Raw genomic sequence first — 14,411 nt, 5'->3', positions numbered from 1 at the left:
ATATAACACACCCAATGAACAGTCCAGCTCCAAAAATAGACAGTCTACTTGTGGCGGTAGATGTTTTAATACAAACAAATATATGATTACCCTGGGTCATCAGCGCATCTGGAGATGCCGTCAAATGTGCATTTGCATATTAGGTGTGTTTCGATTCACATACCAAACATTGAAATGCTGACACACTGTCCTCGTCTCATATACAACTCTCTCCGGTGCTGTCGTAGCTGATCGTGAACCTGAGGGAGGGTCTCCTAGCTCTGGCATGTCATTTGTGCACGCCAATCAGCTTGTTGTGCTGACCTAAGCATATGTTGCTAATGGTGTACGGCTTTCCGGATGAAACTTCTGCTCGTGAATTTGGTTCCACATCACATGCATCTATGCAGTAAGTGTCAGGCACACAGGTGCACCCAGGGTTTAGTCGCACTTGACAGATTGTTGGTCTGTCTGGAGCCCTGCTGTTTCCTACTCTACAAAGAGCAGCTATCATGGTCTGCTTAATTTCATGTTATTTACAGTGGACTCCTGGTCTCAGAGCAGGAAGAAAGTTTAACAGGGTTCACAGAAATGTGTATAGCACTTCTGCCCCACTTTTCAGTTCTCCACCCATTCATTGAGTGTATTCCCTGGTACTCAGCCACACATTGGCAAAACAATGACTGGCTGGAAGATAGTGAGCATGTGGATGAACAGTAGAGAAGTTGATTATGATGCCAGAGTGGTATAAAAAGTTTCTTTGGACATTTTATACTTCTTTTTCCTTTGCTGTGAAATTTCATTGCCGTCCTAATATATTGTTACTGACAGGATTTAAAGTTGACCACAGTGGCTGCTCTTTGTCAAGGAGCAAACCAGGAATTTTTAGCAGCTGCCTTTTTAAGCTTACAGAGGATAAGTGCGTGACACACTCTATGAAGCTGGGCCAGGAAGCAATTAGCTTAGCTTAGCATCAGGACTGGAAGCATGGTAGTGGCTAGTCTGGCTCCTTCCAATGTTCAATAATGCGCCTATCAACACAAATTTTGAATCAGAGTTTTGACTTGCTTTGGTGAACAACTGCTGGACACAGGGACTGTTTAAAGTTTTGAACAAGCAAAGTGGAGGGCACATCTAAAAAAACCTTCACAGGTGCTGGATCATACAATCAAACTGAGGCAAGAATCAGACAAAAGATACGCACACTGTATTAAAATCCCCCAGTACTTTTTCTTTGTGCAACGTTTGGATTTAGATATTTGTCGGGCATTTTCACGTCATCATCACAAATCGGAACAAGCAATGTAAAGACACAATCACATTCATCTCTCAGGTCGTTGTGATCTGCTTGATAGAGAGTCAATCCTGTACCAGTCAACCCATGCTGTGGGCAGAGGCGCTACACAGAGGTGCTGGGCAGATGTATGAACTGTTAATTCAAAACAGCAATTACCTTTCTGTTTTTTTGTTGTTTTAATGTTCTTGTGTATGTTCAGTTTTCTCACCTCACTTGTAGAAAGAAGGCATATTTTCCCAATTTTGTGAAATGATTTCATGTTGCATGAGGCCATACTTCCTGTCTTAGATAGGTAAGAGCAGTACTGCTGATTCAGATGATTATTTGCGCAGCATATGTAGCTGAAAGAATTTTTTAAAAAAAAGCACCTCAATTTGCAATCCATGTCTTTACTTTAGTTCAGCTGCACATTTAGATATAAAGAAAAAAAAACGAAAAGGGATATAACTGTTCACATATGCATGTAAGTTAGAAACCCAACAACGGGCTTTTCTAAGGACCTCAACTATAGAGAAGGATAAAATATACAAAAATTTAAAAATACAACATGATGTATAGTAAAATATCAGCATCAATACATATCATCCACCCAATCATCACTACTGAAAAGAAATAAACATATCATCAGATAAGTCAGTATGATACTGAAACACAGCAGCCACACAACACCGCTATGATCTATACAGAAAAGAATCTCTTTGACATCAACTCAATTTAAAGTTTCTTTTTGTACTGGGACAAAGACATAGAATCTGTTAAAAAGTTCAAGTTTATGTTTTATATTTTGGCTCCACAGTATTTAAAAGAGTACTGTCTTCTAGATTCAGTTCAATTCAAAAACACTGATGCATCACACTGTAGATGTGTGATATATGGGTAAATAAAGGTTTGTGTTTCAGGATGACAATTAACCTGAGAATTGTAGATAAATAAATTCATTAAGTTTTCTGGTCAGTCTGTTTTCATATGCAGCACTATTGTTATGTGTAGTGAAATTGGTCATTTAAAGGCTTTTCTGTGTTTCTGCCTACCTAAACATGCGCTATCATATGACTAGTTTCAAAGAAACCAACTTAGTGTAACTATGTTCCTGCTGTTTGCTGAGCAGCTGCCACGTGTTTTCCTTATAGAGTCAGTTAGATGCCTTTTTTTCCCACCATGGTTAAAGTTTGGAAGATGTGGAGGTTTAACATGTGTGGCTATGGGGAACCTCCCTTTTAGAGCCTTCAGTGATGATAATATCTCTGTTTGAGTCTTATGTGCGTATTCAAACCCTTTCACTAGTCAGTTAAAGTGATTCCAGCGCGCTTTCGTTTTTTGGTCTCTGGAAACTGAGAATCCTAAAATAATATTTTTAAACTTAAGTAGGGGCTGAAATGCAGAAGGGGAAGAGTTCGAAATTTGCATGAAATGTACTTTTTTTTTTTTATAAACAGATGTGTTGGCAAATCGTAAAGACTAAAGGATCATACAGTCACAAGAAATTGTTTTTGTACAAAGTTGTCATTTCTGTCGTATATTGCTGTAAAAATGTGTATATAGTTTCATGAAGTATCAGAACTAGGATATTCTAATGTAAGCTGTATTTGTAGAGGTGGTTTAGCGCATACTTTTTGTGTTTGAGCAGTCTCCGGTGATTCACAGGTCAAAACAGCCAGGCTTATGTTATTGTACATTGTTCAGTATTTCATTAACAGTGTTCACTCTCTTGAGATTTGACCTGACATCATGCTTTGTGTCTGTGTGACTCACTTTGGCAAGGGAAGGAAGAAGGTGTGTAGACAAACGGCACACTCATTTATAGGTGCCTGGGGCAGTGTTCATGTAAAAACTAAGACATGTCTGCAAGTTTGGTCAATGTATGTGCTGGAGTTTTTTTCATGAAGGCTATGACTCAGGCTGGCTGTCTGTTTCCAGTATCTCTTCCTGTGTAATTATAGACTAGCCATGCTTAAAGGGGCGTTGCATGCAGGGAGAAGTGCATTGGGGTTCACCAGAGAATTTGTCTGATGTTACTCACCCTTTTCTTCATTTTTCCTCTCTCCAGTCCTTGTAGTCTGTCTGAGTAGAGCTAGTCATAGTTATCTCATGGTTTTAGCACTTCTGGTGTTGCTAATGGAAAAATGAAAAAGGATTCAGTGCCATTTTGTCATATAAAATGCAATTTTTCACCAGACACTTCTGTAGCAATCTTATTTAAACAAGCAGCAGTGTAACTCTTTGTAGATACGAAAACTATAACAGGTGCAAATAAGACAAAGAAGTAGTGTGATAAAAGAAAGTCAACACATTACAAATTGAAAAAAAAAAACTTGAAAGAAAGACAAATAACAACAACAACAACAAAATATGCCTCAATCAAGGAAACCCTGCTGGAGATGGTGAGAAAGGAAACAACCCTATCCAACCCCAAACATGGTGCTTGTTTGGAACATTAAATTGATGTGTTTCCAACAGGTGCTTCATGTTTTTTAAAGACATGATAATAATTTGATGATGTTGCCATTTATAAGAGGGGTATAGGGGCTTAAGGGTTAGGTGGATGCGACCCTAGATAGAGATGTTGATACTGTTAATGCGTTTTTAAACAGAGGATGGAGACATATTTATCTACCCGAATTGGCAGAGAAAAGATCACAAAAGCCAGAAAAACAACTTAAAGAGGGTCTTACATGTTGGAATTTTGAGGGGGAAAACAGACACGCCTAGTTTTTCTGGACTTCTCTGATAAAGTACACTAAATAACCAGAACAAGTAAACTATGTCATTTTCATACATGAATACCTTGCAGGTTGTTTCAGTGTGTTTTAACATAGCTAATGTGGTGTTAGCTCATTTCTGTGACTTTTTGTGTGACAAAGTTATCATAGGTGTCTTAAAAGTCACCAAAGCAATGGCACAATGGTTAAGTTGGCAACGCTGAAATGATGTCCCATTAAAAATTGGAACATATTGTTCATTTTCACAACATGCATCAAGCAGTTACTCAGACAAGGTAACATCCCCATGTTGACATATAATATATAAACCTGCCTTGTAATTCTGACCAGGTGATTCAGATCTATTATGTTAATACACCACATGCAATTGTTTTACTCTCGGAGCTGAAGCCCAAATAGATTTGTGTGTGGAAAGTTATTATTCCAGTGTATTAATAAAAATACACGTAACAGTGGCCACAATAATAGAACCCACTGTCTCATCCCACTGTTGGTTTTTAGTGTTAAATGTGATTATATGGAGTTGTCACGATTCATGAAAGCTATTCTGTCAACAAGCTGAAATTAGGCTTAGGGTTAATTTAAATGAATTTAAATGGCCCTTTACTCCCTCTGAGTTTATCTTATTTCCACTCATGTCTTAAACATTTATCCCATATTTCCACTCCTTAAGCTGTGAATATTGACATTATCCCGCCCATAATTTCCTCCACACAATCCAATAGATTCTGTTTAAGTTGTTCCCAAACTCATACATACGGTTTGGTGTTAGTGTTCTGCCAAATGTGTTATGCGCTCTGCTATTTGTGGAATGAAATGTGACAGCTCACATTTCTTTTTCTAACATCTTACAATCCGTAGTTCAAGAGGGTAAAAATACCACATGTTTGTGTCTTGCTAATGTGCTTTGCGTTTTTTTTTCCAGACTGTTCTGAGAGAAAAAAGTGACAAAATTCGAGTCATTGAAAACACATGGAAAACTTGAGAAAAAGCAAAATACCCTGGAAAACCTTGTGTTATCCGTGAAAGTTATTTCAGCATTCTCCCATTTTCCTTTAGTGATGAATGAACTGTTAGGCCGTCTATCAGAGCTCACCAAAATGGATAACATTGCCATCTGAAAGGGCTATGGTATGTTTAGGATTATATTAATGTTAAAGTTATATATTTTATGGATAAGTGTATTTTCAATAGGGTGCTCTTTGTTATGTTGTGAAAAAGTGTCAAACACACCCCTAAAATCACGCCACATGATAGCACATGCAGGTTGGATGACATTACTACTTAAGTGGCCTAAACTCTGAATGATGTTAGTGAAGAGTGACTTATTTGGATGAGCGATTCTCTCACAGGGACTGCACCAGTACTAATGAAGTGAAGTGCTGTACACCTGCAGGTGTGTTTGCATTATTCTATAATCAAGTGGTCAATTTTCTTAGCATGTAAGAGATTACTTTATCATTTATGAGATAAAACCATAGACTGCACGTCTTTTAAATCAGACTTTCAGAGAGGAACAATAAGAGTTCCCATGGTTAAAGATTTCCTAAAAAAAGTTTTTTTCCAGGTTTGGAAATGGCTTGGATTTAATGGAATGTTTTGAAAGTGTTTTTAATATTCATAAAAAACAAAAGTCTACTGTTTTGAGGAATATGTCTTTTGTATTTCAAATCTAGTGCTTCGCTGCATTACCAATGAAACGTTTATAGAGTGATGTGATACACGTTGCTGTATGCAGCTAGTTGGCAGCGGAAATGTGTCACTAACAAGTTAAGTTCAGAAGTGTTTGCAGTTCACTCATCTCCAAATGCCTTTGAGGTGCATGTTTTGTAATGTCTGTCTTTCAAACAACAATTTGATACACGGCTCGAGAAAGGTTGACCCTGACGATGCAGGATGTTGACTAAAGCCCCTTTAATACTGCATGTTTGAGGCGGAAATTTCAGGCCGTTATGTTGCCTCACCATTCTGTATATACGGTACGATCGCAGAATTGTGGAGACAGAGTGGTTTTGCCTTCAAGTCACCACAGGAGGTAGTAACAGCACCAAAATGGTGTCTGTATGTATGTGTGTGTGTATATATATATGATGGTTTTTGCTATGTTATGCCAATGTTATTGTTTATAAAGCAATGCCTATGAGTATGTTATATGTCAAACTGAAGGAAGATGTGTTGTCACATCACGCCTTTTTTAATTCCCAGATGGCGGGCGTGCCATTTAAAATCCCACACTATGCCGACGTTGTTTGGCTCTGTGTAAAGATGCAAAAGAGGCGTAAAGAAGGGACTTCTAATGCCCCTATAGCACAGTCTTTGTGTATAAAGGGCTCTTGTTTGTCAAACCAGTTAGATCATCAATTAAAATAACCAGCAGTCCTGTAAAATGATCCCGAGAAAAAGAGCAGGAGCCTTGCATGGTAATGTAGGTGTGAGGCAGATGAAATGTTTCCCCAAAAATGAAAGCTTTTTTTTTTCCACATATGTCTGACAATTTAATTTTGCAATTACTGGCTTACTTGAATTTAGTATTGGTAACAAAACTGTCAAGAAAAGCATAATGCAGTCTGGAAACACAAAACATTGAATTGGGGCCTTTTCTTGTCTGGAGCTTTGGACTTATAGCGGAAAGAAACAGTTCATGCATTTTCTTTATCGTCTTTGATTGACGTGGAGATTGACAGTCAGCCATAGAGAGGGGACAAGACATTGCCTCCTTCATCTCTTATTCTGCTGGTGTCGTGTGTATAGATCACAGTTGTCACGGCAATCTAGCAGCTCTCAGCGCTGTGGACCCATCAGTCTGTTCTACTGCTGATCCTGTCATGATTCTAGCCCCCCTCCCCTCCCCTCTCTCCTCTCCGCTTTTTAATTAGACAACAAAACAAAAATATGAATATTCATAGCGCTGAGCTTCATTAATATGCACAATTATGCAAATCAGTACGCAATTAAGCTTCAGCTTTCCCCCAGAGATGCTGTGTTGCAGTTCGAGAGGAGATTGAGAGAAAGGGGACGGGCAGGAATTTCTGCTTCACCAATCTTTAAAATCGCTCCTTTCAAACACGTTCACCTCTGTGAAAGCCTGAATACTCCGGCCAGGGATAACGTGTGTCAGCTACAAAGGACTGAGACCTTCAGCATGCGTCTGTGTTACGGCGAAGGTGTAGGCCAAGTGTGAGAAAATAGATGGGGGACGAATGACTGTTGCCATGGAAAATGTAAAGGAGTGGAGTGGGAGAATGAAGAATGTCGAGGATGATTCTGGGAGCCTCATACTGGGTGTTAATTATTCAAACTTCCTACAGCTCATATCCACGCTATGTGACAGCGCTGTCACTATGCTGTCTCTGTGTGAGCTGTGAAGTGAAGCTCTTCAATTGAGGTTACTTTGAGCAGCCTAAAAAACCTGTATCAAAGCAGGTCAACTTCAGCATTCACTGAAATTAGATTTAGTTTTGCAAAGCCTGAGTGTAAGTCCTTGTTAAGAATGTGCCTTCCTTTTCGTGGTTAACAGGCCTAATCCAGTTCTTTGTCTTACAGGTTTAGATGACAGGAGTGGGTCCAGTCCCTGGGGGGCAGGAGAACAGAACAGTCCATCTTTCCACCAGGGAAGGGTACGTTTTATCCTCACTTACGATACAGAATCTGACTGTGTAGATGCTATTCAACGCAACACAGCGTTTGGCGATCATGTCATTTACATCTAAGAATGTACATACATTCACTGCAATCTAGCAGCGCTGAGAGCTGCTAGATTGCCGTGACAACCACATTCACACACAATTTATGATATGGGATTATTAAGTTTTCAACCTGCGTTTGACTCAGTGATATAGCACCAGTCTCGAAGTAGGTAAATAGCAAGTTATCACCTGGTTCCTCACCCCGAGTCCCTTTGAAATCTGAGCAAATTGGCTTGATTTCTGTGAAAATTTTCAGAGGAGGGCCACGAGCAACCCAAAATGAGCAAAAAAAATAGTAAAAAGTTACAAGAAAAACACACACGCACACACACACATTAAATAATCCACCTTGACTAGTTTTCAGATTATTTTAATTAACTATCTCTTTTCAGTCAATACCTAAAAAGCCTTAAGTACCCATACCAAGCAAAATAAGATAACAAAAATTGCCCAAAAATTACTATGTAATCAGCCAGTTGCAGATAGCTGATATCTCGGTCCTGTTGCCCATCACAAATGGGTATCTGGGGTAACTCGGGAAGATTAGATTTAATGGATGGTGCAAAATCGCAACTGGACTGATCTATCAAGATTTATTTGTTTCATACGTACAACTTGCGCACACGAAAGGATCGTTCTGGCAGACATGTCACCTTGTCCACACTTTTTTAAACTGTTTGTTTTATTTTATTTTGTTTTTTCAAAATACAAATAAAGAACCACTGAACAAATACGTATGTACATTCTTAGATGTAAAGAGCATATACACATATACACACATAGATATTTTTATAGAACTGGGTTTGGTTCAAGTTGCATCCGTTAAACTTCAGACAGAGTTTGGAATATTTTAGTCCGATTATTAACAATCCTCAGATCAGATCATGTACTAATGAAGCTGTTAACCTGTCCACACTTTTGGCTTAATTTCCCCTCATATTTAAACATTGTAAAATCTATGTTTTTTCATGGGACCCAAATGCAAAATGAAAAATATAGGTATATGCCATTTATGGATCCCTGCAACAATCGAATAATGATCTTGTAGTAATTATCTAACTGCTGAAGAATACCATATTTACCCTTTCATCCCAAAACAGAGCAGTGTGAGACGTGCCTAAAAACAACGTCTGGCACACGATCTCAGAGCTAATCTTTTTTGACCAACTCACATCAACACATAGCATCTTATTTTCTTACATAGCCACTTTGATGTGAAAGGGGTGTTAAATATTTGTGTCATTTATTTACTCTTTGTTTATTTGTTTCTATTTTTATGTCCCTAATGTCTCTGCTGTTTTTTCCTCAGGGTTATGGAGAACAAGGCCTTTATAGTGAGCAAGAGGGCCTTGCCTCTGCCCCACTGTATGGATCAGGGATTGTTGGTAAGAAAGATTAATTGAATTGAGCTTTTGAAGCACACCACAACTTTCACATCGCCTTTTTTAAAAACCCAAAGAGAATCAGGGGCATTTGGGGCTGTTGTTTCCAATAATAGGACTTATTGACAGAAGAACATGCTCACTCAAGTTAATATCAATGGACTGTGTGACTGAACCAACACAATAGGTTGTTTGTTTGCAGTCATTCATAGGTTTGACACTGATGTGCCTCTTTAGGGCAAGCCATATTTATGTTTAGTGGCAACGGATGAAGGGAGCAAGGTAATCAGGGAGGATGTGGAGGAGGGGTTCTTTCGTATGTTGTTGTTGCAGTTTGTGTGTTCAAGGCGGGAGGGGGTGGGGGGATGTAAAGGGCACCCATGCACAAACAAGGCTCTCCCCTGGGACAACGGTAGCCTATAGCTCTCCTCTGTTTAACTGTCAGGGGAGGGGACAGAGGTTTGGCACAATTGCCCCTGAACCATTTATAATGGGCCAATTTGTTGTTGTTTTGCTGTCCACAGCCATAAATACCACACATCATCATATACACTCACAGCAGATGGGGGGCACCCAAATGGAGAAAGAGGGAATGGGCAGATTGTGATTTAATATTAACATAAAAGCCCAATTTTCATGATCATGACCTCATTTTATATTCCTTTCTCCTAACAGGAAAGGCTGAGCGTGGAGCGTACTCGTCATTTGCAACACAGGTAGTCAGAAGTATCACCCTGTCCCTGTTTGTCATCATGCTCTTTTATTGAAATTCTGTCTGTCTGACAGTTTTCTTTTCTATATCATTCTGAATTTAATGATACTGATTTTCTTTTTATGCTAAATGAGCTTGTGCTTTTTTTCCCACCATCTTTAGCCGGGCTTCATGCCCAGTGAGATGCCCATGCCCAGTCCTGACGCCCTCTCCCCGTCTGGCCTTAAGTCCAACCCCCAATTTTATTCGTCCTATGAGGGAAGCAACTCTCGCAGGAGACCCTCACAGGAGCCCGTTGGTAAGACCGTAAAGGATCACTTCAAGCAGAGTGTTGAACAGTCATTAGATTTTGTTTCAGAAAAAAAAGTTCTCTTTGTTCTAATCTATATTTAAGTCTGTGTACATCACCACTTCTCCTGCTGAGGTTTTAAAAAGTGTCACTTCTGCTAAGTTAAAGAAAGTGAAATCACCGTGAGTTCTTAATGAGTAAAGTTGTGACATAGGACTAGAATACCTTTTGATTAGGCATTGATAAGTGGTCACAAGACAGTTGGACAGATTGATTCAGCATGATTTCTGAGGCAAGAGGGGTGGTATCAATGAATCCCTACATTAGTGGTTGTAAAGTCATCCCTGCATTAAGTTAAAAGCATGTTTATTTGATTTCCCTGTGTACTGTATGTCATTCAAAATCATGAAAACAAAGTCATAGTACAGTGTGTCATCAAAAATCTTGATATTGTTTACATCTACAATAAAATGTTTGCATGCTTTTTCAAAATGCATAACTATTGCTACATTGACACTTCGCTTCCACACTACTCTGAGGTAGAGTTTTATTCTGGATGGGCGGAAATGGACACTTCAAAACGATATGCAGACGCCCACATTCACTTAGCGATTAGGTCTCATCAGTGATAGCATTTTGAGCCAAAACATTATAGCTAGCTCTACAAACCTTTTCAGATTTTTATCCCCTTTTTTTGGCTTTTGCCTTTATTGGAGATAGGAAAGCTTAAGCGTGAAATAGGGAAAGAGTGGGGATGACATGCAGCAAAGGGCTGAGCCCGGCATTAAACCTGTGACAGCTGCAGCGAGGACGTGGCCTCTGTGCATGGGGCGTCAGCTACTGGGCGCCCCTTTATCCCTTTTTTTGATCATTTGTAAAATTGTGCAAAAATGCTTTTGTGTACAGAGATTGTTTTAAAATGCTGTTTTAGAATAAAAATTTTAGTGTGAATGTGGCTTTTGTGTGTGTGAGTGAGCATACTTATGTGATTTCCCTGTCTTCCTCCCCTCAGGACCACAGCCAAAAAAGATCAGGAAGGTGCCCCCTGGCTTGCCCTCCTCAGTGAGTACTAGCGCCCAGAAACATTGCAGCCTTGAACTACAGTCAGTCCATGGCAGCTCACCCACTGAGCAATTTAACGTTGAAAAAATATTCAGTAAATGTCTATTATACGTCTATTTGTCTTAGGACGACAAGATTTTTTTTGTCTCTTGACAGATTTGATTATTCAAGGTTGAATAGTAAACGTATAGTAGATATTTAACCTTAGCCTAGATGAAAGAGTAAATATATTCTGTGTTTATGACAAAAATAATCATTCATAATGTAAAGGCAGGGTATGCAGTACTTTTTGGAATCATTCCCAGGTTTGTATGTTTTTTCAATGTATTTATTTATATATGGTCTAAAATCTGGCTATATGTAGCCTATAAATCCTGGTCTGTAACAGAGCTAAAGCTTGGAGACAATGTTGGTGGCAACGTCTGTTGCTCAGTGGGCATATTGTCATGTTTTTACACCCCTTTTTACATTCCGTTCGACATCTTTAAGCCTCTCCTTGGCTCGCAAAGCGGTAAAATAGCTGCATTACAGGACATCCAGCTCTTACAGCTGTGTATCTGCACCACCAATGTAAAAAAAAAAAAGAGAGAAAAAAAAAGGAAAGGGGGGGGGAAGCCACTCATTCAACCAGTCACTCATTTGCAGCATGTATTTATAGTGTGTTGTATTTGTAGGCCCTTTACTTTACGGCCACATTTCTTTCCCTCTGCCAAGTTTACCCGTTAGATCACTGAAGGGAATTCATACTGGGGTTTGATAGTTCGTACTCCACCTCATTTTTTTTCCCTCCCACTCTCGCTCTCTGGGCACCCTATTTCCTTCTCTTCTCTGTTTCTTCCTTCCCCCTCCCCACTCCTCTCTACCCCCACCTCCTACCGCCCACCCCCCTCCTTCCCGCCGCCTCTCTCCCATTTCTCTCTCTCTCCCTCCCCCATCCCTCTATCCCAGCTGCCAGTGGAGTTGGCTGCCATCCAGGATTCGGCAGATGGTTCAGTAATTAGGAGTGCATCTCTCCGTTCCCTCTTCTCCTCTCCCTTCTTTTTCCTCCACTTTTTCTCTCTGTTTAATCAAATTACAGAAGAAAACTTCAGTCCATTTGGATTTGAGTTTTGCAGATGCAGTTTGATACTTGCTTTTTGTCTCAAATAGTCTTGATTGAGAAAGATATGATGGTTCAGAACAGTGGTTCCTTAATACCCATTACACTATGCACCAAATCCGACTGCATCTCCCATTGTGTGGTCACATATAAATGTGTTAAAGAGTGCGAATTATGCATCTGTAAACCATTTTCAGGGTGTTTCAGTTTAACAGGATAAAATGTAAAATCCCTATAGAGATGGGAGACGGAGCTCAGTGAAATCACTGACACTGCACATTCGATACATGATGCTCAGTGCTCCAGTCTGCAGAAATGTTGCAACAGCCTGTTTATTGAATTAAGTAATAAAACCAGATCGTAAAAAAAGATTCCAGCGAAGTGAGGAACACATACTTTTTAGAGCTGTGTTTAATCAGGTATTTAATGCATATATCTTTTTTTTATTTTAAAAACTTCACTTAATTCCAGCTTCTGTTTTATGGGGAAATTAATTTGTGGTCGTGTTCCTAATCACAAAGCACATAGAAGCTCTCAAGGAACTTATTATATGAGTATGTTAAAAAGCAAAAACTGACACATATAATGTTTACTGCATGCCGTTCGGGCAATAAGTTAGATACTCTATATAGTTTGTTTACAGTAGTGATTTGTGACACAGTTTACAAACACTGAGCTGAACACTTGAACAGTTTTTTTTTTCCTTCGTGTATCTTCTGTAGGTTTATGCATCAGCCTCCGGAGAGGATTTTAACAGGGATGGTGCCGGCTACCCAGCCTCCAAGGCAGGAAACGTCTACCCACCACCGTTCTACATGCAAGGTCAGTCGAAACAACGTTTACCTTTAGAGCCTCCCCTTGTTCATTGTGTTGGGTTGAGAAGTTCAGTCTGACTAAGACAGTAGTTATTGTTAATGCGGGTAAATGTAATATAATATGTAATATAATTTATTTGTAGAATATTCAAATGTAGCCAATGTGGATATGAAATGAGCTCCCCATAGTATTTTTTATGGAAGTCTGGACAAACCAGGGTGCTGTAGCTGTATACCAGTGAACACTAGGGGCTCCGCTGTGAGGAAAATTTCTCACCCGTTAAACTCGTGACAACATCAGTGTTACTGATTATATCAGTAATTTAAGGAGAAATTATATTCATTGATGACACTCAGTGTCTTTTAGAGCAAATTTCACATAATTTTCTACTGCTGAGGTTTTTAAAAGCATTTAACCGTCTAAGCACAAGTTGACGTTTATAGTCACAGAAAATGCACTGTTAGATTAGCACTAATGCCATCATTCATTAAAATTATGTCTACAACACAAGACATTTTTGGAATTTGTTGGTGGCTTCTTCTATGTAACCAAACTCGTTTCCCTTGTTAGGAAAAACAAGGCAGATTTGGTTTATATAGCACTTTTCATACCCAACTGCAACCCAAAATGCTTATCAGATTACACAGGTAAAAGCACCAGAAACAAATAATGATTTTAAAAAAATGCAAACAAACCCCATAAAATAAAAACAATAATGGCAAACAGGTAAAAGCACACAGAGTAAAACAAAAAAACAGTCTCAAGTCTTGACTCTTCTGGCAGTTTGCTCCACATGTAAGCAGCATAGCAGTTTTGTTTTGACTCTGGGAACAACCGGCAATCCAGAACCAGCCAATCTGAGAGGTCTGAGAACCGGTCTGGTTTTTACTGGTCCAGTTATCTTGGACTGAAACCAGTGATTTAGTGATTTATGGACAAGCAATAGAATTTCGAAGTTCATTCTTTGAGAAACTGTAGTGATCTGAAAACTGGAGTTTCACACTGAGCCTTTTTGGTTCTTGTTACAACCAGTTCTGGATCAGCTGAAGCTTTCTGATCGCTGCCTTAAACAGACCTGTGAAGAGTCCATTTGAGTTGATTTGCAAGATATTTATGTTAACGTGTAAAACAAACATAAAAAAAATTAACAAAATGACAACAGCAGAACTAGATGATAACCTATACACGAAAATCAATTAATCGATTCTAATAAACAACAAGAAATTAAATCTTTAATGTTGGAAAAGGAGTAGGATTCATTCATGAACTTCATCTGTAACATATATACATACATACTCTTAAATTGCTGTAGTGTAAATTATTAGTTAACATTATCACGTTTCCTTGTAGAATTGGATTTGAATCCAAA

The 14,411-nt window shown here is 39.0% G+C and overlaps 1 protein-coding gene across 3 annotated transcripts in view; it reads left to right on the top strand.

Annotated features, from left to right (window-relative positions):
• Positions 1–14,411, top strand: part of tcf3a (transcription factor 3a) — a 35,699-nt gene that overhangs the window by 7,138 nt on the left and 14,150 nt on the right. For all 3 annotated transcript variants that reach the window (XM_088085378.1, XM_042497196.2, XM_042497195.2), the window contains exons 4-9: positions 7,540–7,613; positions 8,992–9,067; positions 9,740–9,780; positions 9,939–10,074; positions 11,078–11,127; positions 12,949–13,048. In XM_088085378.1, coding sequence (XP_087941504.1) covers positions 7,540–7,613; positions 8,992–9,067; positions 9,740–9,780; positions 9,939–10,074; positions 11,078–11,127; positions 12,949–13,048 — 477 coding nt within the window. The remainder of the gene's footprint in view (positions 1–7,539; positions 7,614–8,991; positions 9,068–9,739; positions 9,781–9,938; positions 10,075–11,077; positions 11,128–12,948; positions 13,049–14,411) is intronic.

The sequence above is a fragment of the Plectropomus leopardus genome, chromosome 12, assembly GCF_026936395.1.
Source record: "Plectropomus leopardus strain MGB_pleo_1.0 chromosome 12, ASM2693639v1, whole genome shotgun sequence".
Lineage (NCBI taxonomy): Eukaryota > Metazoa > Chordata > Actinopteri > Perciformes > Serranidae > Plectropomus > Plectropomus leopardus.
The sequence above is the reverse complement of the archived record's forward strand: the minus strand, read 5'-3'. Positions and strand labels throughout refer to the sequence as shown.